This window comes from Sceloporus occidentalis, unplaced genomic scaffold (genome assembly GCF_023333645.1).
Source record: "Sceloporus occidentalis isolate IW3139 unplaced genomic scaffold, rSceOcc1.0.p SCAF_7, whole genome shotgun sequence".
Classification (NCBI taxonomy): Eukaryota; Metazoa; Chordata; class Lepidosauria; order Squamata; family Phrynosomatidae; genus Sceloporus; species Sceloporus occidentalis.
The window spans coordinates 78,298,329-78,325,909 of NW_028316987.1; the positions used below are offsets into that span (position 1 = coordinate 78,298,329).

General features: G+C 38.4%; 1 protein-coding gene across 6 annotated transcripts in view; it reads left to right on the forward strand.

Moving 5' to 3' along the window:
• Positions 1 to 27,581, forward strand: part of LOC149310004 (supervillin-like) — a 131,144-nt gene that overhangs the window by 38,491 nt on the left and 65,072 nt on the right. For 2 of the 6 annotated variants that reach the window (XM_089533455.1, XM_089533457.1), the window contains exons 2-6: positions 10,073 to 10,139; positions 15,727 to 15,818; positions 21,245 to 21,302; positions 21,547 to 21,698; positions 24,172 to 24,835. In XM_089533455.1, coding sequence (XP_089389581.1) covers positions 10,073 to 10,139; positions 15,727 to 15,818; positions 21,245 to 21,302; positions 21,547 to 21,698; positions 24,172 to 24,835 — 1,033 coding nt within the window. Of the gene's footprint in view, positions 1 to 6,595; positions 6,738 to 10,072; positions 10,140 to 15,726; positions 15,819 to 21,244; positions 21,303 to 21,546; positions 21,699 to 24,171; positions 24,836 to 27,581 lie in introns of those variants that run through there. The other 4 variants (XM_089533454.1, XM_089533456.1, XM_089533458.1 and 1 more) reach the window with 4 other exon arrangements.

The window sequence follows — 27,581 nt, forward strand, 5'->3', positions numbered from 1 at the left end:
GGATTCTTATGTAATTCCTACCTGGGACTTGTTTTGGGAGGCAAGATGCAATCTGTTTTTTCTTTGACAGGGAAGAATTCCCCTTTCAAATCATCCTGAAACACAATAAAAATGTGGAGATAGAGTGCAGGCTCCTTTTCCCTGAAGGAAAATAAATACATGTGTAAGTCAAAGCAGAGAGGCTACATGTTTTCAACACATTTAGCATTCTCTTGGTGTACTACAGGTTGCTCTTAAGGGAAAAATATTTGAATCTTGTTTTTCATCCATGATGTTCATGTTCTTGTATGGGATGGTATCCTAAAATTGGGCAACGTAATGTGAAATTTCTGGGCTCTAGTTCTGGGAAAGAAGTTGGGATATGAAAAAATAAAATAGTGGTAAATAATAGTTGTACAAAGTTGTGTCCAGACGTTCAGAGTACTCCAACAGAGTCTTAAATTATTGTCTTAAACAATAATGTGAGTGAAGGAAAGTGAAATGCCTTAACCAGGTTCCTCACTGGAGGGATGATCTCATGTCAGGAAATTTTATACTGGTTTAAGCAACTGACATAAATAACATCCCATTAGGAAAACAGGAGCCGCTTGCAAATCTTCTGCTTGGAGGAAGGCAGGAGAAAAAGTCAAAGCGTATGCCTTTCTTATATATTGAATCATGCAGGACTTGGAAAATTGACTTTTTTGTGGCCAGTGGCCATGCTGACTGGAAGATCTGGGAATTGTCAGCCAAAAAAGTAACTTTCCAGCTCTCACATTCTGGGATGACTCGCCACCACTTGGAGTATAGCTCTGATTTCAAAATTTCAGTCCATACTGAGCTCTGATCTGACAGCAGAAGCACAGTGAGGATTGCTTGAGATTGTGTATTCCCTAAAGGCACCAGTTCCCATCTGATCTTGGAAGCTAAGTAGGGTCAGCTTCGTACTTGGATGGGAGATCACTAGCAAATACCAACTGCTGTAAGCTATATTTCAGAGGAAGGAATTGGCAAAAAACCTCAGAGGTCAGAGTAATACTGGCAAATATATATAAATATATCTGTATCCACCTTGTCTCTTGTGCTGTTAGAATGTACAATCATGCTTGGGAAGGGGAGAAAACACAGCCACTCTGTATCGATTTGAATTACGGCAGGAAAAATGTGTAGCAATCAACATAATTTGAATCTGGTTTATTATGACTAAGTGTGATGTTAACATGGTAAAATTCTGTGAACTGGACCTGGGTTATTTTTACAGGTGTGGATTCAGTCTGAGCATTCCTTGCCTACAAAAACTTTATAAAACTAACTGGGTCAACATAAGTCAGTAATCGACCCATACACACATGCATTTTAATGCCATTTATAGGCAGCAAGGGCATGGAAGAATTCTTATCTTTGTTATGGGTCTACAGGAAGCACTTGGTTGATTGCTGTAGGGTGCATAGTGGCAGAAACCAGATCATGGCCTGACCTAGCAAGACTCTTGCATTCATGGCTTCTAAATAGTACAGATCTTAAGTACAGATAGACTGTGTTGTCACAGCTGGGAACAAATGGCTTATGGAGATGAACATTTTACTGTCAGAAACCATTGAATGCCCATTGGTGAGTCCCAAGCAGGTTGCTGCTTGGTATTCTGGAAGGAAGGAAGGAAGGAAGGAAGGAAGGAAGGAAGGAAGGAAGGAAACTAGGCATTTTGATGCCTGGTGATCATAGAAACACTAACAATACAAGTTACAAAGAAGCATACATCTGTGTCTGTGTGTGCTGTGTGCCTTTATGTAATTTCTGACTTATGGTGACCATAAGGCAAACCTATCAAAGGGTTTTCTTGGCAAATTTCTGCAGAGGGGTTTTCCATTGCCTTCCTCTAAGATGGAGAGACTGTGACATGGCCAAGGTCACCCAATGGATTTTCTTGGCCAAGCAGAGATTTGAACCTTGCCCTCTAGACTGAGTCATAGTCCAACAGTCAAATCATTACTGCTCACTGGCTCATGCACACAACTGTAGTGGTTTTTAAAACCAAGTACAGGTGTACTGTACCTCAATTAACAAAGCCTCTTGAGAAAGAAGCTTCTTTTTACAAAGCCTTTTTATGCCTGTTGAGCTTCCCTTTTTCTTCTTGGCCTCAGCACCTGCATTGGTGAAGGAGTGCAGGAGAAACACAAACTTTGGTGTTGCACTGTAAAAACATGTTTGTAATAAACACCACAATAAGTTTAAGAGGGAAGAGCAGAACTGTGCTCTATGTGATCCAACTGTAACCATATGTGTTTGTTTACAATAAAGTAAGCAGCAGTTGCCTTTGGAATCCCTTACTGAGCAGTTATGAGCACTAAAAAGAGAAGGGTGGGGGATCCATAAATCTGTAAGTGGCCACCAGGATGGACATTATTGGAAAAGTGGGAAAAGGTGAAAGAAAGAAAAAATAATTCCTGGATGCATTTTGGAAGAAGCCTTCTGGAGGTGTCTAGCAGATTGTTTTGGTGTATAACTGTGTAATTTTTGTCATGGTTTAGCTCTTTCCAGAAAACTGTGTTTCAAGTGAACATCATCACACCATATAAAAAGTTCTGTTTCCTTCATGTGACAATCTTGCCAAATATTGTTCTGCTTATATGTACAAAAAAAGTTCTGTTGAACTTAGGACACATTTCAGAATTAATTGCCAGTATGCTTTCATGCATTTTGAGTACTTTAATGTTCTCCAGTTAATGGTTTTAATACAGAAATGACTATTATGACACTCCAGCTCATGGAATGGCATTTGTACATGGGTTATTTCTCAGTTATTAAAATGTGAAGGCCCAGAAAAACCCTGTTCAGAGTTGTAGTCCAACACTCAAGGCCCTTCCCAGTAGTCTCAGGAAAAAAACATAGTACTGCAGTCTATCCAAACTTGTGTGTTCTTCCTCATTAATAACTTTGTCATCTTGACCACTCTGATGTTGCTTGGCCACCCATGTCCTGGTTTTTGCCTGTGAATTGTTGGAATGTATGCTCTCTGTAATGGCAGACATTTGGGGGCTTAAGGAAAATTTCATGAGAGGAGGGCAGAATTCTTATGGGGGAATGGTACCTTCATTTTGCCTCTTCACATAGAAGCAGCTCTGTAGGCTGAAAATAAAGTTACATGAGAGTGTAACTACCTAGCTTTCCTCAAAAGCTTCGATTCAAGACCATTGTAAGAGAGTAGGTAAACCAATCTATGAAGGCAAACGTACTCCTCCAGTACATACTGAAAAGAGGAATCACACGGGAGGAATTTCTCTTAACTTCAAATGAAAATAAAGTGGGGCCAGAACGCATTCATGTGAATTCGCTCGTTCAGCGAATTTACGTGAATTCGAATTGCATTCGAACTGACTTCCCATTGTCCAAAAATAGCTTGCTATTGCCCAAAATTGTGTGTGGTAGTGTATCACATAATAACATTAAACCCCATTATTGTGTTCAGATTGCCTTTGGATTATAATTCAAATATCCCTTGTCTGATAAACTCGTGTGTGTGAGAGAGAGAGAGAGGGAGGGGGATGCCAGTGCTCTTAAAACGCTTGTAGCAAAGTGGCGCTGATGGATCTTGGTCTCCTTTTAATATTTAAATATGAAGATGTTCAAGAGATCATTTCATTGCTGCTTGGGATGGTCACCAGATGGCTATATCATGGAAATTCCATGTGTGCTGTCTCCCTGTAAGAATCACAAGGAAATCTTTATTTTAGCTACTTAATCCTGACACTTGAGAAGGCAGTGGATTTGAGTTAAGCACATGAGCTAGGAAGCTTAAAATGATCTGTTTGTCCCTCCCCCTAATATGAGTCCTTTTATACTTCATTCTCAGTAGATTGTTCATTTAAAAAACATGGTACCATTTGCAGATTTAAACAAATGCCCAGCCATTTCAGACTCTTGCTGGGAGGGCCCTCCAATTGTGGACAATATTATGCTTAATTAAAACTATTTTAAAGCTTCAGTTTTCATCCATTTGTTATAGAAGTACAATTATTGCAGTACAGCAAGATTTGCCTTATAAACTGATGAATTTTCTACATTTGCCTTTTTTTTTAGGGCAACTACCCTATTCCAAGATCATCAGTCTGTCTGGGCTGGATCTGCATTGTCTACAGTGACAGCAGATTCAGGGTTTTAGACATGAGTTTTTTACTAGCTCCACCAGGAGATACCAGAGGTGGAACCTAGCATGTTTTGCATGCACAACATGCACTCTACCACCTGAATTATAGCCTTTCCCCATTGCCAGTCAAATCTGTTTGAAATTGGAACAGTTTAAATAAATAAATAAATAAGAATTGAACTCAAATCCAGAGCCCCAAAAGTCACTTTTAAAAAGTAATTGCAGTGTTAAGTAGCCCATTGCTGTTACTTGTTGCAGTATTAAAAAGGTAACTCTTTTTTTGGTTGCACTACTCATTACTTTTCTCTTTCAGAGAAGCAAAAAAAAGTTTGAATTAATAAGAGAATAACATAAAACTTGAAAAATTTCAGAGATTTCCTTTAAAATAATATTTGAAAGTACAGTAATTAGAAGCCATTATTCAGAACACTGGCAGAAACTCCATTTTATGTTAATTTTAAAATATAACTTAGTTACACCCTCAATTGCCCTCTGGTAATTAGTTCAGGTTAAGTTACACATAGGCCTGCAGTTTTGGAACTATATCATCTAAAATTATTTATTTATGTATTTATTTGATTTATGTCCAAATATTTTCCCAGTGTGGGACCCAATGCTGAGGCTATTTGTCGTATTTTGGAAGGATGTGCTATGGAAGGGAAGGGTAGAATGCATATGAATGAGCTCACAAATTCCTCCGGTGTATACATTCCCCTGTCTAATTTAACCTTTCCGAATATGCAATTTGGGAAATTAAATGTGAAAGTTGAAAGTCACACTGGAAGTGCCATCACTATATTCATGGCAGTATTTCCCTTTCGAACAGCTGTTGCATCTAATCCCTAAAGTTTACTTAAAACTCTTGGAAACACATTCAGAGGGAGCTGTAGCCATTTTGACCACAAAGCAAAATAACACAAAATACAAAATCCACAAAATAGTATTACCTTTACTGGTTAACCAAAATGCACAAAACACACCATGCAGGTTTTGGAAGCTGCATTTCGAAAGTTTTCATGATATGTTTTGAGCATTTTGGTTGGCTAATAAAAGTATCATTTTTTTTGTGGATTTTGTTTTATTTTACAATTCTAGGTTTAACAAAGTCTAAAGGATCACCTCCTAAAAATTAACTCAAATTAGAGATTATGAAGGAAGGGAGCATGTGGAAAGTATTTGTTCTCCTCTGTTGAACTGATTTGAAAGGCCACCAGTTATCTTTTTTAAAAAAATAAAAATTAAATTAAAATAAGACTTGTATCAGACATAATTATTAACCAGCATCATATCTATTGGTGCTTACATTTTGGTCAAGGTGGTTGTTATTAAAACCAGTCATACAATGCAATAAAATTCCTAAACAGATGCAGCAATATAATAAGAACAGATGTAACAGGTAAATAAAAACACCAGATAAAACATATATATTTCATAACCCAAATGTCTTCCAGAAAAATCAGGCATTTACAATATAGAAAATGGTGTAAAAGAGGGTACAAAGCTAACCTCTCACAAGAATCTCACAGTTAAGTTGCAGCGACTGAGAGGGTTTGTGATGTCTTCTATAGGAGCTGATCCTTAAAAATAAGAGCATCTACTCTACCCTCACTGGAGAAAAATTACTTCTCTCTTCTAAAAAAATGAGGGGAGAAAGATATGAAGCTGACCATACTGAACTATAAAGCCTGGTCTGAAAGCAGTTTACAAAGCTGAATTGAAGATAAATACAATGTTTAGAAGAATGCAAAGACATTGAGTTTCATTGCTTTGCCTGCTGTTGATTGCCATCAAGTTATCTTCCACATGTGCTGACCCTGTCAATCAGAGACCTCCAAGACATCCTACAAACTGAGGTCCTACAAAGTTAAAAAAAATAGTATCATGCCCCGAACTTGACATTTAACAAGTTTTGTCAGTTCTCGTCTTCAGTGGCTTAAATCGCCTTCTTCTCAACTGTGAATGTTAAAGCTGTTTTTCTTATATGTCATCCGTAAATCTGAGCTATTTCAATAGGTTGCCATGGGTCTACTCTCTAGTGGGGCCAGTACTTAGCATAATGAATATGATTACCAGCATCAGTCCTTCTAAAGAGCGAACGAGTTGGCTGCTTATGCTTCCTGTTTAAACTATCAATGCAATATATTCTGTTCAGATGTATCAAATTTATCCTTCCTTTATGGAAAACACTTTTCGCTGCCCACCCTCAGAAAAGGGTTTGGATTATTTAATTGCCATAATATAAACAGTCACTAAGCTAGCACTTTGAAGTGGTAATATTCCGACTCTCTCAGTCACCATTGTCCAATCTGTTTTAGCATTCATGTGCCTAATTTCTGCTTGTAATCTGATTACTGTCTTGAGCTGCTCCAGTTTGCAGCCTATTGCTATGCATTTACTGTACTCCCTTGGACGTGATAGCTTGACAGCTCCATTCCTGTGCTATGAAAAATCTCTACACAGTATTGCAAAGATGGGCCTAGGGCTGTGGCTTGCTGAGAATTAGCTGCAATTGTATTTTTTCTCCTTTGCTGAGTCCCTTTGTTTTGTGCAACCATGTTCCGAAATCCTTGGATATCCAGCTATTTGCGAAATGTCAGACACTCTGAAGAGCAAGGTAAGAGTTCCCAGTACTTTGCAAATAATGTAATTGATCGTAACGTGATTTGTAATCTAAATTCAGACAGTTTTGTCAGGGTCCCTCCCCTCTCGTCTTGAAACAAAATGTAGTTATCTGCATTCAGTTTGGCATCTAGTTTTATTGTTTCCTCAAAGGACGCTCTTTGAAAAAATCCGATTAGATGAATCTTCTAATTAGCTTAGCTAGCAGTTGAATTAAGGCCTTGTAGATACTGAGTAACCATTACTCTCTCTCTCTCTCTCTCTCTCTCTGTGTGTGTGTGTGTGTGTATGTGTGTTTTAATGGGTGATGCCTATAGCGTGCCTATGTTAAGGAAAAGCTTGATTACCGGCTTTAAAAAATATGAATGGTGACATAATGAAGAGTTGAAACTTGGCAGCAAGGAATCATTTTATTGCCTTTTAATAAATATACAAAGAAATGTGTGCATGAATAGGTGAATCACTTTCCAGTGCGGAGTTTTATGAATGTAATTATAATCCTATGATAGTTCAAGAAACTGCTGATACTTCTGCAGTGTCTGCTCAGTACTCTAGAGAGAATACTAGACTTGCTCTTTTGGAATCAAATCCTTCCCCCCCCCCCCCCCAAAAAAAAAAATAGTAACCATCCATCATGAGACAGTCCAGAAAAGAGAAATGCTTTAAACTCCATTGAACATCTTTATATAATTTAAGTGCTGAGATTTCAGCAGTAGGGTTTTTTTCCCCTGCTTCCTGAAAACTTTTAATACATAACTGACAAAAATGTGTACCGTTGCTAAGCTCTCCCTTTAGAAGTTTGCTAAGAACTTCCATTACTGGAGATGTTGACACCTTTTGGAATTTGCTGTCAAAAGCATGGCCCCCTGAATTCTGTGTGCCAATGTTTAAGATGCTCTGTTCATTGTAGGCTTTAAAATATGGGTTGGTACTTCATGAGTAACGGAGACTTGTGCCAAAATATCATGATTGGCTTCCCACCCTTTTCCTCCCTCACTGAGAGCCTCTCCTCTCCTGTTTTGGCTGGGGAGCATTCTCTGTAGCCTGCTTGAGGTTTTTATGGTGGAGAAAGGTTTCCATGCCAAAAGCTGTGTTGGGTTATACACAATTTAGAATTACTATAAATTTTTATGCATGCCTGGCTTTAATTTCACCAAACCCGTATACTGTTAGAGAATTATTAACAGCTGCTCTTTCCAATAGTACATATTGGTTCTTTTTTAAAAGGTTATTATTTTTTGTTTTATTTTCTTAAGACTATTGTGTTTCAAACAGAGCATCAGTGATAAATAATTTGACATGGTTTTTGCCTTGCAAACTGGGTTTCTGTTTGTTTCTGTTTAAGTTGCTTCTCCGTTTTGTTACTTTGAAGAAAAACCAGAATCATTCCAAGGAAGAGTCAGGGAAAGGGAAAAAATAATAGTGTTCTTCCAATCTAGAAAAGGATATTTACTTCCCGAACGAGATTGTTACTGTCTGTTCTAATTAATCTGAAACAATATTTTATTGGCTACCTGTTTGTCTCCCAAATTTTCTGCGCTCCTTTTATAAAACCTAAGCTCAAAAGGGCATGGAATGGAATGAGAGAAGAGAAAAATGATGTTTCATACGTCTCTGTAGCTTTATTTTAATTTTCCAAATTGTGTTTGCTGCTTTTTAAAAAGTCATTTGAGACTAAGACACTTCCCATGGGATATTATGTAGTTACAGGAAGTGCATCCAAAGCAGTTGTTGCTCAGCATATTCCTTCTAACTTGGTTTTTGGTGTGCAAATCACTACTGCAGATTCTGACTGTATCTCTGCATTACAGTTTTCTCTCATATTCATGTACCTTATATATTGTATTGACTTTTAACTTCTGCATGGGTTACATTATTAGGGGTCCAAAGTCCTGATTCAGTACATTTTGTGGCAGCTTTGCTTGTCCAGCCTAGCTCATGAAGCATTCTGGGATAATTCTGAGGTCAACACAGATATCAGACTCCCTGCAATCTGATATTGCCTTCGCCCACATGGTGGTTCCTATATTTCTATCTTAGGGACTCTCTCCGTCTTAAATTGAAGACAGTTACATTAGACATACCACTGTTTGGTATTGGTTTGCTGCAAATGTGAAATATGAATTACACAGATATGCCTTTCTCCCTTTTAAGTGTGCATACCAGGGGCTGTGGGTCAAACATTCCACGTTATGTCTTTAGAAACATCTATGTTAATACTTTCCATGTTTCTGGTGGAAAATACTGATATATCAAGAACAAATGTGCCTTCAAGTTGCAGTCTTGTATAGACACTTATAGTCAGGACTCGGCTAGAGCAATCTCCAGATGTTTGGACTATAGCGTTCAGATTCCTTGACCATTGGCCATGTTAGCGAATTGCATGGGAGCGACAGTTCAAAACATAGGGAAAGTACCAAGTTGTCTATAGGTGTGATGGATTCCTGAGAGCAACAGTGTGTACATATTTTTAGTGGCTCTGCTCTTACACTGTGATTTGGGGTTTTGTGTCAGGGAGGGTTGCAGGGAGGTCTATTAATGTTCGAGCTTTAGGGGAATTAACAGTTGTTGGAAGATGAAGAATGTTTGGATTCCCATGATCTCTCTGAGACTCTGAGTAGGTACTCTACATATATTACAGTTCATAGATGATTTGGTTATCCGTTCAGTGCTTGGACCAGCCAGACAGGCCATTATCAGGCAGGAGACAAAGTCATGAGAGGCAGCCTCCATTAAACTATATTTAATGTTTGACTTGCTATGATTAACAGACACTCACATAGAGGAGAAGTTTGGATATAGTTGCATTGCAGTTTACCAAACTGGTGTTAGATTCAGGAGGGGATTGGGCTCTTGTAGAAGAGAAGGGGATTAAAATGAAAAAAAAGTCTGGAAAAAATCGTTCTTGGTATGAAAGATGATAATAGTTTTTCCTGTATTGGAGAGATATTGTAAAACCAGTGCAACCTGATTTTGTTAAAATCTTGGTTTTCTGTAGCCTTGCTCAATCCTGGACCTCAGGTGTGTTTAACTACCTATCCCATCGGGGAATTCTATGGGAATTCTAGTCCAACACATCTGGAGGGCCCCAGACTGAGGAAGAGTTTTCAGAGCTATAGTTGCAGTTCCTTTGTTCCCCTATCCTTTTTCCCAGAACAGTCTGTTTTGAACATAGGAAGATTTAAATTAATGGTGTATAATGTGCTTTGTTAGGTTCACAATAAAAAATCAGGCTTCTGTTACAGAAGCATCAAGTATATGAGTGTTTTTGTGTGTCCTTTAAACCTTATATTGATGCGGTCTTAACATTTCCCCCTCTCTCTGTTCTAGATTTTGACAAAGAAAATTTGGTCAGGTATAAAACCCCAAGATTACTCCAAAGACGGAGGACGCTGAGGTAATATATTATGTATTATCTTAATTGTATTATTGTGTATTACCTTCATTGTTCTTGAATGTAATTGATGAATGCCAGAGACTTTTGCAGCACCTTGTACACAACCAGATTTACGGGGCCATAGTGTTTCATGGGGAAAGTCCATTCAGTCAAATGTATCAGCTACCAAGTATACCCTTTGTATACGCGGGGATCCGTTCCAGACCCCCCCCCCATGGCAAAAAACGTGGGACCTCAAGTCCCATTTGTTGCCGTCCACGTAGGCTTAAAGTCTCTGATAGCAAGCCCGCGTATGAGGCAGGCGCATTGTATTATCTTCACTTGGAGCAAAAGAGCTAAGAACTGAAAAAAGACTTTTCATACATCTGAAAAAAGCAGCTTGTGCCCTCAAGATCTTATGCTATAATAATTCAGCTTGTCACAAGATTTAGTCTACTGCAGGAAAATCAATATGCATCATTCCTCTCAGTTATTTATACAGTGCCATTGCTTTTGTACATGACCCCTGAATGTTACTGAATATCCACAATTCCTCTCTCCCCTACAACTCTTTAAAATTTTATTTTAAGTCACACAAATACAAAAGAAAGATAAATAACACCAGAATATAAGGTAAATAAAAAAAAAACTTTTTTAAAAAATGAAATTTAGAAAACAAGGTATTTATCACACTAAAATCCACAAGATTTATTGAGATAAAATATATTATCAGAGTTTGTTATACTTAGTTGGACACCTGTAAGCATCACTATCATGACTGCATCGGGTAATAAAAAGACATCAGGTTTCATACAAAGCAGTATCTGTCCGACTATTCCTAGATTCTCTGATGGCTGCTATCAATGGGGCAGTACAGACTGGCACTTTGTGCTGGCCTGATTATGTGCTAGGACTGAAGTGGGGTGGAGAATGCACATGTTCTGAGCCCTAGTTCTGCCACACATGCCCCATTACGGCACACACCTGTTTATATGGGGCACGCCATTATGATGCACAGGCAGTGTGCCAATGATGCCCCTTCTAGGAAGCTGCTCAGAGCAGCTTCTTTTTGCTCTCAAGAGGGAGCATATCGTTGCCACGGCATGTGATTGTGACAGCAATGATCTGGGGCTAAAAGGGGTGGCATTTAGCTGCCTGTCTGTATAGCCCCCAAGTTTTCATTTTCTCCCTTAGGATATTTCTATTTTATTTTATTTTATTTTATTTTTGCCTACTTGTACAAACCCTCTGGCTCCCACAAACCTATGATACCTCCCTGTTGAATGTGGATAGTGCCATTTTGGCTAGAAAGCCACCGTGTCATTCTAAACATTTGTTGCTATTAACTGCCCTGGAGTCATCCCAGACCCATGGCAACCCTGTGAATGAGACATCTTCAAGACCCCCTGTCCTCCGCTGCTCTGTTCAGTTCCTGTAATTTCATGTCTGTGACCTTCCTGATTGAGTCTCTCCATCTGGTGTGTGTTCTTCCTCTGTCTCTACTGCCTTCTACTTTTCCTATTATTATAGTACAGTGGTACCCCGGGATACGAATGCGCCAGGATACGAAATTTCCGGGTTACGAAATAAATTTACTTAAAAAAACTGTTCCGCGTTACGAAAGTTTTTTCGGGTTACGAAAAAACTTTTGGTGCTTTTCGGCGCGATTTCGCACCAAAAAGCGGCTTTCGCTATTAGCGCCTATGGGCATTTCGGCTAGCGAAAGTTTCCGGGTTACGAAAAGGGCAGCGGAACGAATTAATTTCGTAACCCGGGGGACCACTGTATTTTCCAATGAATCATGCCTTCTCATGATGTGGCCAAAGTATGAGAGCCTCAATTTGACCATCTTGACTTCCATGGCTATTTCTGGCTTTATCTGCTCAAGGACCCATTTGTTTGTCCTCCATCTCATCTGATTTCAAAAATCAAGCAGAAATAGGTTAGCTAGTACTTGGATGGAAGAGCTCCAGGTATTACTAGAAATCTCCTGATCAGTCTAGGAAAGAATGATGTCTGAAGTCTGGAAATACAGTGTCAGTTAGATTTGACAATATTACCCTAAATAGACCAATAGATCAATGTTCTTATAAGAACGGACACTTGGAAAACTGAAATTAGTTTTAGCATCACATTTTTGCTACTTCTCTATGTGCTGCTGTCCTCTTTGATAAGTACAATAAGCTATATATAATAGGTTAAAAAACCCAGTTTTCCTTGGGGTTTGACTGCCAGGAATGATAATTAGGTTAATAGGACAGATATTAAAAGACTGCATGTCACCACAGCAGAGAGCAATCTTTAAGATGAACACTTTTAATCTTCAAACCTTTCTCATTGTCCCAAATTGTTATTAGCAGTGTAACAGGAGGTCAGTCAGAATGCTTCCCAGTTTGTTCACTTAGCCATTTTTAATCAGTAAAACAAATTATATTTGCAGGACGCCCATAATGTTATGGCTCATAGAAATGTGCTTTTCAGTCTTCCAAAAGTGTCATAAAAATATCTGAAGATTGCCTCCTCTCATTCAAATAATTGAACAGGTAAAATTTGAAACTCATGTAGTCTTATGATCACTTTCATGAACTGTGATTGCAAGATAGTTTCCAGCTGAGATATTGAAAATATTTGTGTTTTGTTCTCCTGGCTTCTGTGAAGTATCTAGATTTCTACCAAAGGATTTGCAGGAGAGGAAAATAGGAAAAGTTATATCATTGCCTTTCTAATTCATGACAGAGAGGAAAAAATGCAAGAAAGATGAAAAAATTCTGACTCGCAGGTCTACCAAAAGTAATTGAGTTAGAAAACAGCATTATTAGAAATCCAGTCTGGGTTAGGCACAGTAAAATGTGAACTTTCTAAGTGAATTTGTCTAAACCAGTGATCCCCAAACGGTGCCCTTTAAGAGATTTTGGACTTCAGCTCCCAGAAACCTCAATAGTCTGGGAGCTGAAGTCCAAAATCCCTTAAAGAGCACAGTTTGGGGACCACTGGTCTAGACAATCGATACCACATCTCTAGCTTAAAAAATATAGCATCTTTTGTTGCCAAGTCTCCTGGTTTTAAGTTTTACTTTTTAAATAATTATGTAACCTCATGCAAAAGCAGTGAAATCTTAATATATACATAAAAACTGGCAGATATAAAACAGAGGATATGTCATAAATGCTATATCATTAAACCTTGACAGTGTTTCTTGGATCCCATGTGTTTTAATTCATATGCACACCCCTCTCTCCCCTTTGCATTACTGAAGACTACATAGACTATATTGGTGCTTGCATGATAGACAGCACCTTTAATGAAAACCTGGCACCAATATTTAATCAGGATCAACTTCCAAGTAGGGAGCATAATACAGCTTTAAAAATAGAGTAACCTCCTAATCAGGAGTATGCACACAACTTTTAAAAATCTAATTTGGATTAATTTCCCATGTAATCAGCACAAGCCTACTTAGAATCAGAATTGCCTCTCAGCCTTTTGCATCAATATGTCAAACTAGAAAGCTGGCTACTGCAATAAAGATGATTCAGTTAGGGTGGGCTTCCCTAACTCATTGCCCTGCAGTTGTGCTGCAGTATATCTTCCACAATCTCCTAGCAATGTCTGAAGCATTGTGAAAAATGTAGTCCAGTATCATTGGAGGACATTAGGGAAGACTGCATTAGAATGTATACTCAAGATTTTTAAATATGGACCCATTACCCTATCCAGTCTGGGTATTTTTGAATTTCCATATTCAAAAATATCTAAAGACTGTAACTATGTTTTGTTCCTGAATTTTATTGTGAGGCTTTGATACTGCATTAGTTTTTATGGCTAATGATTCTTAAGATGGGTGTTGATGTTACCCAAGATTAGAGAACATGGTGTATCAGAGTTCCACATTGCAGATTAAATATATGCCTTATCTTTTGATATCTCTCTGCCTGTGCCCTATTGCACATGCTTTCTTTGAGTTGACTTTTATTTCCCCTGCCACCTCTGCTAAACTTATTTGTTTATTTATTATATCCTGCCTTTCCATTCAAAGAACCCTCAAAGAGACATAAAATAGAAGAACAACAAAAAGGCAGTAACAGTAAAACAGGATACAAGATGAAACAGAAATGAAGCCACACAAAATAAACAAAAGATGAAATTCCATACTCAGGGCCACAGTAGACAAGGTTCTCTGTCTGGTGACAACCTAAGTAACCTGTAAAAGGAAAAGGGCTCAGAGAAAGGCCTTAATTGCAGATAATAATAGCCAGTTCCTGTAATAGGGACATGTTCTGCTCACATCCCCACTAGGATGGGAGACTGCCAATGAATATCAAGTGCTGTTGGGTGTATTGCAAAGGAAGGAACTGGCAAAACCAATGTTGAGTATTCCTTGCTTAAGAAAACCCTAATAAATCAATGGGATTGCCAAAAGTTGACAGATGACTTGAAGGCACATACACACTCATATGGCTATGCTGGGATGTGTGAGTTTTGTGAGATTAGAGAGTACCCAGAAGCAGAGCTTGGACAACAACTCCCAGAATGCCCCAGCCACCACTGATTATGCTGGCTAGGATGTTCTGGGAATTGTAGTGTGAAAAAGTAATTTTCCCAAGTTCTTATGGAGGTTGAAGAAGAAATGAAAGATATATACACTGTATGGCATCTAAAGGATTTGTAAATTGCTAGAGAATTTTTGGCAGAGTATAATAAGATTGTACAAGCCATTGTTTTCCTTATTACCATGTATGGAGGTGAGAACTGGATAGTTAAGAAAGAAGATAGGAAGAAAATCAATTTATTTGAGATGGGGTGCTGGAAAAGAGTCTGAAGTTCCCATGGACAGCCAAAATGACAAACAAATGGGTCAGATCAATCCAGAAATCTCCCTGGAAGCCAAAATGACAAAACTGAGCCTGTCATACAATGGGCACATCACGAGAAGGCATGACTCATTGGAAAAAACAATTATGGTAGGAAAGGTGGAGGGAAGCAGAAAGAGAGGAGGAGGCGGCATGCTAGATGGATGAACCTCTATTAAGGAGGTCATGGGTATGAATTTGCATGAACTAAGCAGAGCAGTGGAGGACAGGGAGTCTTGGAGATGTCTCATTCACAGGTTTGCCATGGGTTGAGATCGACTTGAGGGTAGTTAACAACAAAAAATAGGCAGGGCAATGTCAAAGCTCTAGAAAGCTGTAAAAGAGTGCAGATCTCCAGGTGTTGTTGGTGTACAGCTCAAAGCATTTCTTGTATTTCTTATGTTAGCTAGAACTAATGGGAGTTATAGTCCAATGGCACCTAGAGATCTTGAACTAGAACATTACAAAATTTATGTCTGTAAAAAATAGAATAATTTATGAGAAAGCTGATAACAGTTTTATGAATGACTATGTTCCACACAAATAAATCAAGAAACAAAACAAAAACTTATGCAGACAAAACAAGGGATTAAGTATTGATTGTTCAGGCCAAATCCTATGACCTCTCCAAGTATTCATTGGCTATGGCATCTATGATTCTAATACTGTAGTAAAAACTGCCTCTGTATTTGAGTTTAATTTGGTTGGTAGCTGAATATTTTATGGGTTTCTTAAAACAAGATAATGGTTGTGTTCAGTTTTCAGAAAGAGTTTTCATTTGAAGATAAAGAAGAGCTTGCCAACAGCACTAAAGATATTGATGCCAGCCTTTTAGCAGTGCTGCCAAAAGGTAAGTACAGAATTGCTTTTAGTTTATGGGCATTTTATAATGCCACACAGAAAACCTGTCATAGACATGCATTCCTTATCAACCGTGTTATAATAACCATTCTGAAGACCAAAGGTTCCATTCTAACTTATTTAAAATATAATAAACCTAAATTAGTTTTCAGTCCTCCCCTAATGTGTCAGATCTCCCAAGATTTCCTACTCTATATTTGTTCCCAAAACTCCTGGGAAAATGAAGACTGTGTTTAAGTCTGTAAAACAAACAAGTAGCATTGGAATGTAAGATGTAGGACAATTTCTCTCAATACTTAGTAACGTTTAGCTTTAGGCTTCCACATCTAATTGCCTCCATTAGAAATTGGTCTCCTGTGAAGATCTCTCAAGGAAGATCATACATCCGTTCAGACAACCAGAGGCAAATTGCTCAGCTCACCACGGTTGCAGGCAGGGCATCTGCTTAGCAAGAGGTCTTGTAGAGCAGTAGCTCCAGACAGGGGCATCACAAGGAGGGTGCGGGGGATGCAAAGTGCACCAGGTGACACCCTAAGGAGGGGTGATACCACTGCTCCCCAAACATCTGTCTTTGCGCAGAAACGGGCAGTGACATTCTCCTGTGTCCCTTTAAAATGTTGACGAGATGGTATGGGCAGTGGGAAGAGAAAAGAGAGGACCCCCCCCCCCCAAAATCATTTTAAAAAATAAATTCAAATTTTAAATTATTTTTAATTTTTCTTTAAAAACAGCACATCTTACCAAATGTTTACGTTAACCACATGAAACTATGTATGTTGCATTTAGGCTGTGGATATGATGTAATTTAAAGGCATAATTTTAATTTTGCTACAAAAAAACATTACTAAGGTGTAGTATGGGAAGAGGCTAATGGAGTGTGTGACACCATAAGCTACTGCACTGGGTGACACCAACTCTAGTGACACCACTGGCTTCAGATCAGAACTTTGAAGTAGTGTGCTGCAAATAGCATGTTAATTTAGGTCAAAGTGTGGCCAGAAAAAAAAAACTTTTTCATTAAAAAATGTTTTTTTACTCGAAACGTCAAAACGAAAATTTGTGATTTTTTTTTAAAAAAGATTTTGTCTCAAAATATCCCCAAATGCTCTCTGGGACCCAGGAAGGCTTGAAAACATGTCCCCATGTCCCATAGAAGGCGTTTGAGGGCAAATCTTTTTTTTTCTTTTTTTTTGCACCAAGGGCTAATGTGCCCCCTAGTTTTCCATAGTTGCCCACTCCTGATTTAGGGAGTAGTGAGGGCATAACAAGATTCCTTTTGGAACCAGCAATCCAGTTGGTAATAACATTTTGCCCTCTACCATATCATAAAAATACTTGTTAGTTTGTCTTCTTTCTTTTTGAGAAAAACAAAACAAAATAAAAAATTAAAAGGGCATATTTAGAAATAGTTTTAAAATGTTAAGGACTTTTGTTCAAAAGGAGGAACTAAAAAGTAACAAAAGAATTAAGGGGCAATGTGATGAAATATATACCTGAAATGGAAATGAGTTAGGTTTTTAAAAAGGTTTTATGGAAGAGAGTTACATGATGAATTGCTTTTTAAAAGTAAAAGAGGTTCTGCTCCAGTTGGTCCTCATATGTGATCCTAGCTGTATGTTGCAGAAGTCAGAAACCATAAGCCAAGGGTCACTACTCAGCCTGGGCTTCGTGGTCACGGTGGGGACCTCTTTTCTGACCTGTCTGTCCTTTCCCTCAGAGTTAGCCACCTATCCCAGAACTTTCCCACAGTATCCCACAGATACTAATAACTGCCCTCAAACTCTCTTTAGCCTATATCTTACTAATATCATTTATAGTCCTATAGTTTCAGCAATGGTCACAAACAATGTACATTCCAAAAATGTAGGTTTGCTTACACGAAACTGTTTTGGGAATTAGATTTTCTTTTAGAATTTAGTGGTGTAGAATCCTCAAAGCATCAGTTTCAATCTGTCTGTGTCTTCCTCTTGCAGAAAGAATTGTAAGAGGCTTTTAATATTGTTCTTAAAACAAACCGCATTGTACTGTCATGAGACTTATAATGGTGTCTTTTTCCTGTATTAAGAAGTTGTGTCTTTTATGAGGAGGGCATTTATTAGTATCATAGAGAGATTGTTCCTTCCTGAAATTTAAAATGGTTTGCCAGACCCAAAATATAGACAAAATGCATTTGGTTTCCATCTTCTTTTTCATTGACCATATAGAGTATCTAGGATATTGCTGTCATATATAGATTTCATCTTTCCTTTCATCATAACTGGTGCCTGAAGTAAATTCACTTTGAGCAACATAGAGCTTTCAAAACTCAAATAATTTCTTGTGAAATTTATTGCAGAATAAGCCAGTTTACATACATTAGGCAGCATTCTAAATTAGATTATAAAGCATTTTCTCTAAAATGTGCACTTCTAAAAAAGCAAGCGGCTAAATGAACTAAGCAAAGCTGGTGGATACACATAGTGGTTCACATATCTTTAAAATGTTGTTTCTCTCTTTTTTGTAAATGCTTTCAGTTTTGCAGCTGTGTTAGGATAACTTATTGCAGTTCAGTTGTGCCCTTTATGGTCAAAGGTTTATGCTGATGTTCAGAGCAACTCAGCATGTCTGTGTGAAATTATATACCTCTCCATGGGATCATGAAATGAGTTAACATGCAGGTGGTTTGAACTGATAACATATACATTACAGGATGTATGGGAAAAGCAAAATCTAATTGACCGTGTTCTTTGTGGATTTACTAGTGTCTTAGGTAACCAAATACCTTTAAACATCAGCAAATATGAATTAAATAAGACTATTAACAAAAGTGTGAGCATAGTTTTTGGTTTCCCATCATTGTGAAGAAACCACAGGCAGTAGATTTTTTTTCCTTTTCCATTTTTCTTTCCAAATTATGAACAACTAAAAGTGCACAACTCAAAATGCTTGTTTTTCAGCAGCGAACACAAACATGGTATCATCAGTAACAAAACTATGTCCAAAAATGTTTGTTTAAGAAGAATATGTTTCAATGTGTGTGTGTGTTAGGAAAAGCACACACTAACATGCATGCACCTTTCCTTGTAAAGCAACAACAACAACAACAAAATCTTGCAACCTGATATAAAACAAGGATGGGAAAATTGCAGGTGGAATCCAGAGAAGAAACTCAGTATTCAGGCTATTTATATGTGGCATGTAGAGGAACCATATGCTAGCAAGCTACCTGTCTGCTCAGTTTAAAGTAAAGTAGGGTTAAAGTTGCTTTAGGAGAGTCTCCAGTCATGTTAACCCCTGTAACTGATATGACTGTCTGGAATCTCAAGTGTGGAAAAAGTGTCATGCTGCACAGGCTAGGCCTGCACTATTTTTGTCACATTCTGGCTTAGGAAGGTGTTTGGGAGATACTCCGTAAGGCCATTGCTTTTATTTAGGCCTGCAAAACTGCAACAGAAGCCTTGTAACTAATAGTATCGAAAGGCAGTTGCCATTGAGATTGGTGTTGCTATTTTTTCACCTCTCAGCAGGGTATTGGCCAGGATAAATACATTCCGTTGCTACTTATACAACAGGGAATACCTTCACAGAGTGGGAAGGAAAACATAGGACCCTTGCTCTGTGTTTGGTGCCATGAATAAGAAGAGTGCTTCTCAAGGTGTAACTGCAGGGTACAAAATAAGAGCATTGCCCCCTCACCTTAAATATTTTGCTCCCAAATAAGAATTCTCCTCCAAATGAATTAGTCCTTCAGGTCTGGGATTTCTAGCATTTCAGAACTTAACACTTCAGTAGAACATTTAGAAATACAATTTAGGCATCCTAAGAAAGATGTCAGGTAAAGTGACCTAGGGAATGCAAACATAGCAAATATAAGATCCCTAGATGTGGATTGTTTTCAGTGTCTGTACCTCTGCAATGCTAGAAATTTGTGGACTGAAGGAAATTTACACTTGGTTGGGGGAAGAATTCTTATTTGGAGGTCCAGTGCCCTCATTCTCCCCCCCCCCCCCCCAGTTACATAGGAGAGTGGGGATAAGTTGCAGTATCACCACACAAGAGTAGTTTTAGAGAGCAAATTAACTCTAAATGTAAGTGCGAAGAACAAAAACCAAAGACAATGTATGCAGCCCCATTTCAATAGAACTTTGTATTAAATATAAACCTTTTAAGTACACATAACCATTGAGGAATATCAATGTTATATTATTAAAATGCATATTTATAAAAATAATATCTAATAGGTTTCTGGTAAAGTTTCAGTTTGGTATCTTTGTCATGGATAAAAATAGAAATACAAGTATATTAAATTGTGGGCTAATGCAATCAAAGCTCCAGCACAAAAATACCAGACAAGGAACACTGCAGAATAATCTATGCCCAATTACTCCTGAAACAAAGTGCCACATTAAATTAAAATGAGTAAACCCACCACATAATTGTCAAGGTTAATACACCTCAAACAAAGACAACAACAACAACAACAACAACAACAACAACAATAATAAGTCTATAATAGTAATCATAGTTCTTGGTTTCTATGTTGCAGTGGGAGATAGGTTGCAAAAATTTGTTGCAAGTCTTACTTGCTTTTAAAAAAACAGATTTTGCTTCAGTGAAGTCATGTGTTTACTTCAAGTTTATTTAAAAACGTCTTGGCTGCTATTGCATATGAAGTACGATAATGGTTCCATGGACAGCAATAAAATAAAGAAGTTTATGTTCTAAACCTACACCTAAATAACTGATGGCTTAAGTATGGGTGTTACTTATTCTAACATAGGCCCTTGCCTCTTAAAAAAAAATCAACTGAAGCATTTCTGAGGTGCAGCAGATTAGTGACACAAAGAAAAATGATTGCATATATACCCAGAGGTCTTCTTCAAAACCTGTGCATTTGTAAATTGGCTTAAAGGTTGCCAAGAACCAACTAGTATGTTAGTGATCCAAGCAGTAAAACTGTGTTCTGTCAAGTAACCAAGGCTGAGCTGTGAAAAGACAATAAAAAGCAATGACTTTCTCAGGATATGCCTCAATCTGCCAGGTTCTGTATTAAGTCTCAGCCCAACCTCTAAATGTGTTCCCACCACCACCCATTATGAGCTCAGTTTTTTTCCTGACTGCCAGATTAAACCATAATCCTTATCTGGGAGGGCACTACAGTGTTTCTTTTAAAAACCCCTGAAACTCCTTTTATCATACTTTCCAAGTAGCTATTGTCTTAACAGAGGTACATCTTTGGCAGAAGCAAAATGTATGGCAACTGTGGGCATGGCCTTTTTAGTAGTGCAGAATGCTCTCCTTGGAAACATTCATCTGGTACAAACGTTGCTATCATTTTCTTTTCATTGCTGTTTTGTAAGAAACCAGGTTTTTCTTTGCAAAATGCATAGTTTCAGATTCCTAATTGCTTGTGTGTTTTCATTTGTTTTGTTTTAGTTTCTGAATTAAGAAAACTCTTTGAACCAAACAGGCCAGACACCTTGGAAATGAAAAGGTAATTCTGCATCTTCATCTGTATTTATCAAAGCACACATGCCTCTGTATAATAGGTAAAGGAATTGTGCACCCCTCTAGATGTTGTTGCACTCCAGCTCCAATCATCCCTCACCATTGGTTGTGTTTGTTATGTCTGATGGGTGCTGTAGGCTACATATTCCACACTAATAGATAGTGGTAAGATGCACTTCTAGTTCCTTTGGCAATATTTCTCACCTAACATCTTGTTTCATTTTTCTCAGGAAAGAACGAATAGCTAGGCGTTTAGAGGGAATTGAAAATGATGCTCAGCCCGTCCTTTTGCAAAACTGTCCTGGATTGGTGACCCATCGTTTGCTAGAAGAAGATACGCCAAGATACATGCGTGCAACAGATCCATATAGTCCTCACTTTGGTAAGGAATACCTCACTGACATATGTGCAGATCCTGGGCCAGTATTATAGCAAATCTGAACTCAGAAACTCTGTTGCCTGAAAGGACTTAGTATATAATCTCTGAATCTGCTGAACATGAGGACATCTTACCAGGTTGCATTGTATGCAACTGCAGCTAAGAAAATAAGAGTGAGAATGGTGGATACAGTGGCAATAGACTGTAAACAGGATTCAGAGATCTCAAAGAAACTAACGTCTTGAGTATCAAGTCTTAAACCTGAGAAATTGAGTATGGTGTGTATATAAACAAACCTCTACAGGTAACAAAACTTAGATTATGTTAAACAAAAAGGATGTAATAATAACTATAATGATTTGTATATTATGTTTTTGTTGGAAAATAAAATAAAAATAAAATAAAAAGTATTAAACCTGAATATTATTAAATGAAATAAGTAATATGTAATTATTGTGTGAATTATTCTTTTAGTTATGTCAGTGGATATGCTATTTCTAGAAATTGCCATGTTTGTGAGTAATTTTATTTACTACATTTTCAGGTATATTTTAAATCTTGATTGTTTTATTAGAATACGTTCTTTTTGTTCTTTCTTTCTTTTTGGTTTTAGCCTGTGCTTTCTCTAACAGACACTCCACTGTACTATTAGTTTTGCAATGGCCTATGGCCAAATAAAATACTTTGTTCAGATTGGATCACCTTTACATTTTAAAGGACAATGGAAACAGATCTTAGACCTTATTTTCTTTTATATCATTTGGCTGGATTGGAACTGGGCATGGTCTTCACAAGTCAGATGCAGCAGAGACTCCCATTAGAGGAATGGGTTGGAATGATTTTTTTCTCTTCTAATTGTCCTACTTCCACTCTCATTGCCTCATCAAGTACAGTTCTGGAGGGCTTGCCAGAATAGATTTTCTTAAACAATGGTGCTTCTTCTCAAGCAGAGTATTGTGTGAGCAGTACTTTGCTCTCTGTAAGTCTGGATCTATCCTGCAGTCTGGAGTATGGATCTCTAGATGCTGTACTGCAGCTCTCATCATCTCTAGTCAGCATAGCCAGCTGTGAGGAATGCTGGCAGTTGCAGTCCAACAACACCTAGAGGGCTGTGCTTTTCCACCCCTACTGTAGTGCGTACCACTAGTTGTGTCAAGAGTTGCATAGACAACTTGCCTGCCACAAAATCTAGGGAGTTAAGTATGATTGGTTCTATAGTGGAAATGGTATTGTTAAGTTGTGATGGTCTCAGAAACAGGTGCTGAAATAGTGCTGTAAAGGAAGCAAGCATGAACCAAGCCTGTTCAAGGTTGGTTCTTTAAAAGAATCTGGTTGTAACAACAAAGAAGGGGATGGTGTGGAAAAGAGAGAAATGTATTTATTAATTATAACAAATAAGAATTAAGCCTGCCTGAAGTTTGAAATTGTGTGTAGTTTGATTAGACAATGGGGCTCAACAGGCAGGCGGCCTGCAGCCACCTCTTTTTGCTTTGGATCGTTGCTGTGGCAACCAGACACCATGGCAACAATCCGCTCCCTCTCAGGAGCAAAAAGAGGCTGCCAAAAGCAGCTCCCTGAAAGGGGTGCCATTATGACACTCACGTGCCATGATAATGTCCCTTCCAGCCAGTGCCATTTGTCATCATGGCACTCCCTTTGTAAACGGGGGCACGCCATGATGGCGCACAGGTGGCAAAAGTAGGGCTGGGCATGTGTGGACACCTAGCCCTATTTAGCTTTAGTTTCAGCTGCAGGCCAGCACAAAGTGCCGGTCTGTTTAGGGCCAATGTTAACATTTACTAATCTCTTCTGGCAATGAAGCGGTAGTTTCTTAAATTAATGTTTTCTAAGTTTTAAGTATCGAAGCCTTATTTTCTGAACCTGGTATCCTGCTAGACTTCATAAGCTGTAGAAGCGGCTTCCCACCTTCCCACTGGTATTAGCCAAGCATACCAAGACTAGCCTAAATGTCCAGAGAAAGAGTGCTCCTGAATATCACCTGCTGGGGGACAGAACATGAGGATTGTTACCTTTATATTCTGCTTGTGAGAGTTTCTGAATATAACTGGCTGACCAGATGTCAGGGTGGGAAAGAGAACCTTTCAATCTGACACAGCAGACATTCCTTATCCACTTTAAAACATACAACACATGCTCAGAAATAGCTATTTTCTCAGGGATCTGTGAGAGCAAGACTTATCCCCAACTCCTATTTGAAGCAATCTGTACAAAAATCCCTAGCTAGCATAGCTAAACGGGTTTTGGAATTCTAGGAAGTATATTTAATAAGTAACTTTTCTAATTTTGGGCAAATGTTGCAGTTTGTACTGAATACCATGGCATCTGGATGGATGTGATAGCACATACACACATATTTAAAAATTTTCAGGAGTGGGGGTTTGTCTTTTTAAAAAGAAGGAAATACAGCTATTGAGAAAATGTAGTATAAATTGCTGTTTTATCTATATTGTTATAGGAAGATCAAATGAAGAAGAAACATCAGATTCTTCAGTGGAGAATCAGTCTAGGTCCCGATACCAAGCAGAATCTGCTGAAGGAAAAACCAGACCACCTTCTTACAGCCCATTAGTCATGGATTCCCAAGGGCTTGAGTCCAAGGCAGAAAGGATAGCCAGGTACAAGGCAGAGAGACGGCGCCAGCTGGCTGAAAAATATGGACTCTCAATCGATTCTGATGTGGATTCAGAATTTTCATCCAAATACACCAGGACAAGGAGGGAGCAAGATGTGGATGAAAAAAGGGTATTGAAGAGTGAGAAAAAAGAGGATGAACGTAAAGACTTCAGTTCTTTGTACTCTTCAAAATTGGAGAGTAAGGAGATGAGGATTGCTGCTTCAGACTCAAAGGAGTATTCTGTGCAGGAGAGGGAAAGTTCTCCAGAAAGAGAAAAATTGCGTTTGAATGAGGACAATGAGAAGAAATCCTCAGAGGTTAGTTCCAATCGATACGATATACCTTCTGCATCAGAGAATTCCACATCCTTCTCGTTTTGGGGCCATGACTCCTCCCTAAGTGAAGTGCCAAGTTCGCCAAAGCAAACTCACAGAGCTTCCCTTTCCTCACCAAAGCAGCTAGTAGCAACGCAATCAAGTCATTCCCTCAGTGACCTCAGATTAGGGTAAGTTTGCTGATACATTTCACTCCTTATAGAGTGACATTATTAAAGGACATTAAATTACCTTGACTTTTGATGAGGTAAAAGATGATGATGACAAGGGGAATGTTGGACAAGAAGGAAGTGACGAGTTCACCTCAAGCTAATACATTTGCGCATACTGTGCAGCATGCACTTAGTTTTGGTGTTACAGGTTGAATCTCCCTTATCTGGAATTCCAAAATCTAAAATATTCCAAAAACCAAAAATGTTTCCATAGGTGGCTGAGCTAGTGACACCTTTGCTCTTTGGTGGTGTAATACACACAAACTTTGTTTCATGCACAAAATTATTAAAAATATTGTGTAAATTCCCTTCAGTCTATGTCTGTAAGGTGTAAAGGAAACATAAATGAATTCTGTATTCATACTTGGGTCTCAGCTCCTAGATATCTCATTTTGTATGTATGCGCAAATACAGGTATTCCAAAATCCACAAATAAACCACCCCAAAATCCAAAACAATTCTGGTCCCAAGCATTTCAGATAAGAGAGACACAGAGGGGGAACAACTGGAAAGATTCTCCAAAATGAACTTTGAGAAGGAATTTAAAATGTGACACAGATTGCAAAGTATAGGTTGAAATCCACTGAAAGGGAAGATGCTGTTGTTGTCTTACAAGAATAAATGTTTCAGTATCTAAGAACAGACCCAGGTTTGCAGGTTTGTAAAAAGTATGAGCAACTTCTGTTTAGTAAGAAGATAGCTGCTTGTGGGAAAAAGTTCTGGAATGCTCTTGAAACAATCAGAATACACATGCCTTTAAAAATTCATTTCATCTGAATTTGGAGGAAGGAAATACCTGTACAAATTCTTATATTATACACCAAAATCCCAAGTGTATAAACCAGTCCCAAGCAACCCAAAACTCAGTAACATCAATTTTGCCATTTTCTATCCACAGGATGGAATCATGTCACCCCTGATGTTGTTTAACTGCAATTACCAGAATTCCTCATCACTGACTATGTTAGTTAGGGCTGCTACACAGTTGCCCCCTCCTGATACATAGTGTCAGAAGCTGATGATGCATTAAGTAGATAAACATCACTAGGTACATCAACCGCATCCCTCTTCCCCCCCTCCCCCCGCACATACCTACTAGCACCCAAGACAACTTATCCAAGTCATGATACTACAGTACTGTCTCCACATGATTGGATGATAGTGGCTGCTAGGAATATGCTTTTGTGCTTATATTTTGTCTTTCAAACAATGACTTCAACATGACATAGGTGGTTCCACTCCTTAACACTCCAGAAATCTGTGCAGTAGGTCTGAGCAAGAGCGAGAAAGAGATTAAGGTCAGCCAGTGAATTTCATGGCTTGGTGGGCAATTGAACTAAGGTCTGTCTTGTCCCAGTCCAGCACTACAATCACTACACCACACTGCTATTATGTCAGAATAAATGTAAACTACCTGAAACTTTATAGAGAAGGAGTAATATTTTAATGCCCAGCTGCCAGTCACAGATTGGGTACTAGGGGGAGAGAAAACCCAAAAACCAAGCTATATGTCATTGCGAGTTAGGGTGGTTAGAGAGAGGGGAGAAAATAAATAAGAAGAGAGTTGCAAAGCATTTTCAATACTAAGGCAAATTTTGAAGGTAACAGAGTGGGAAAAGGAGGTAGGATTGGCAGCAGATTAATGGAGTTGGCCAAAACATCTGATGAATGCAAATCAACCATGCTGGGCAGTAAGAAGAACTAATGGTTGTTGAAGAGAAGTTCAGTCAGAGAGTGCCAGATTGCTTGAAGGGAGCTGCTCACTCCTTTACATACATATGAGCGCAATTGGCTGATCAGGGACTACCATCCCAAATCGTGCCTTAATTGTATTGGCAGCAAACCAATGGAAAGAAGATCAGTCTACATAGAAACTGAGGAGTGGCCAACCCAAATGACATTCTTTTGCTTCTGCATTCAAACACACGGGCTTCTTGGAAGGATATTGGAGTAATTTCATCTGAATCCAGTGTCCTACAGTCATCATAGAATTGTAGATTTAGGAGATACTCCCAAGAGCCATATCCACAGCTAAAGTATCCCTGATATATGACCATACAATCTGTTTAAAAAGTTCCAATGAAGAAGAATCCACCACCTCCAAACTAGTCAGTTCAATTGTCAAAGAGCTCTTACAGTCCTGTGTGTTTAGTGTTTGCATCTGCCCTAGACTCAACTGGAACAGTGCCCCTCACTACATAGAAAAGTTGTAAAAAGAGAGAGAAAGTGTCTGAAGACCTCATTAATTAAGCAGCCTATTTTCCATGTTATGTTCCACAGTTTTTAGAGGGCTTTTTCCTTTTTGTAATAAGTTGCTTTATAAATAACATCCTTGAAATAAGTGGGACAAATCCTAACCTCAAGCACTTCAATTTAAGTGGATTGCATACTGCGGCATTCATCATTCACAGTAGAGATTGTAAACTAACTGCAGGTAAATGCTTTCTTTTCACACTCGTATGTATTCTGCAATCGCCTCCATTTGAGCAACTCAGTGTTTTTACTGTGCAGGCAGAGATGACACAAAAGTGGCCATTTTTCATTGGTCATTCTTTTGACTTTATTTCTTGTAATACAGCTTCTTCTACCTTCTGAGCCATTGAACTACCAAGGAAATAAGGTTCCAGACATGGTCTTATAAGCATCTAGGGGTTCCATCTTTCCCAAAGTTATTTCTATCAGATTTCTTCTGTCCTATATAGTA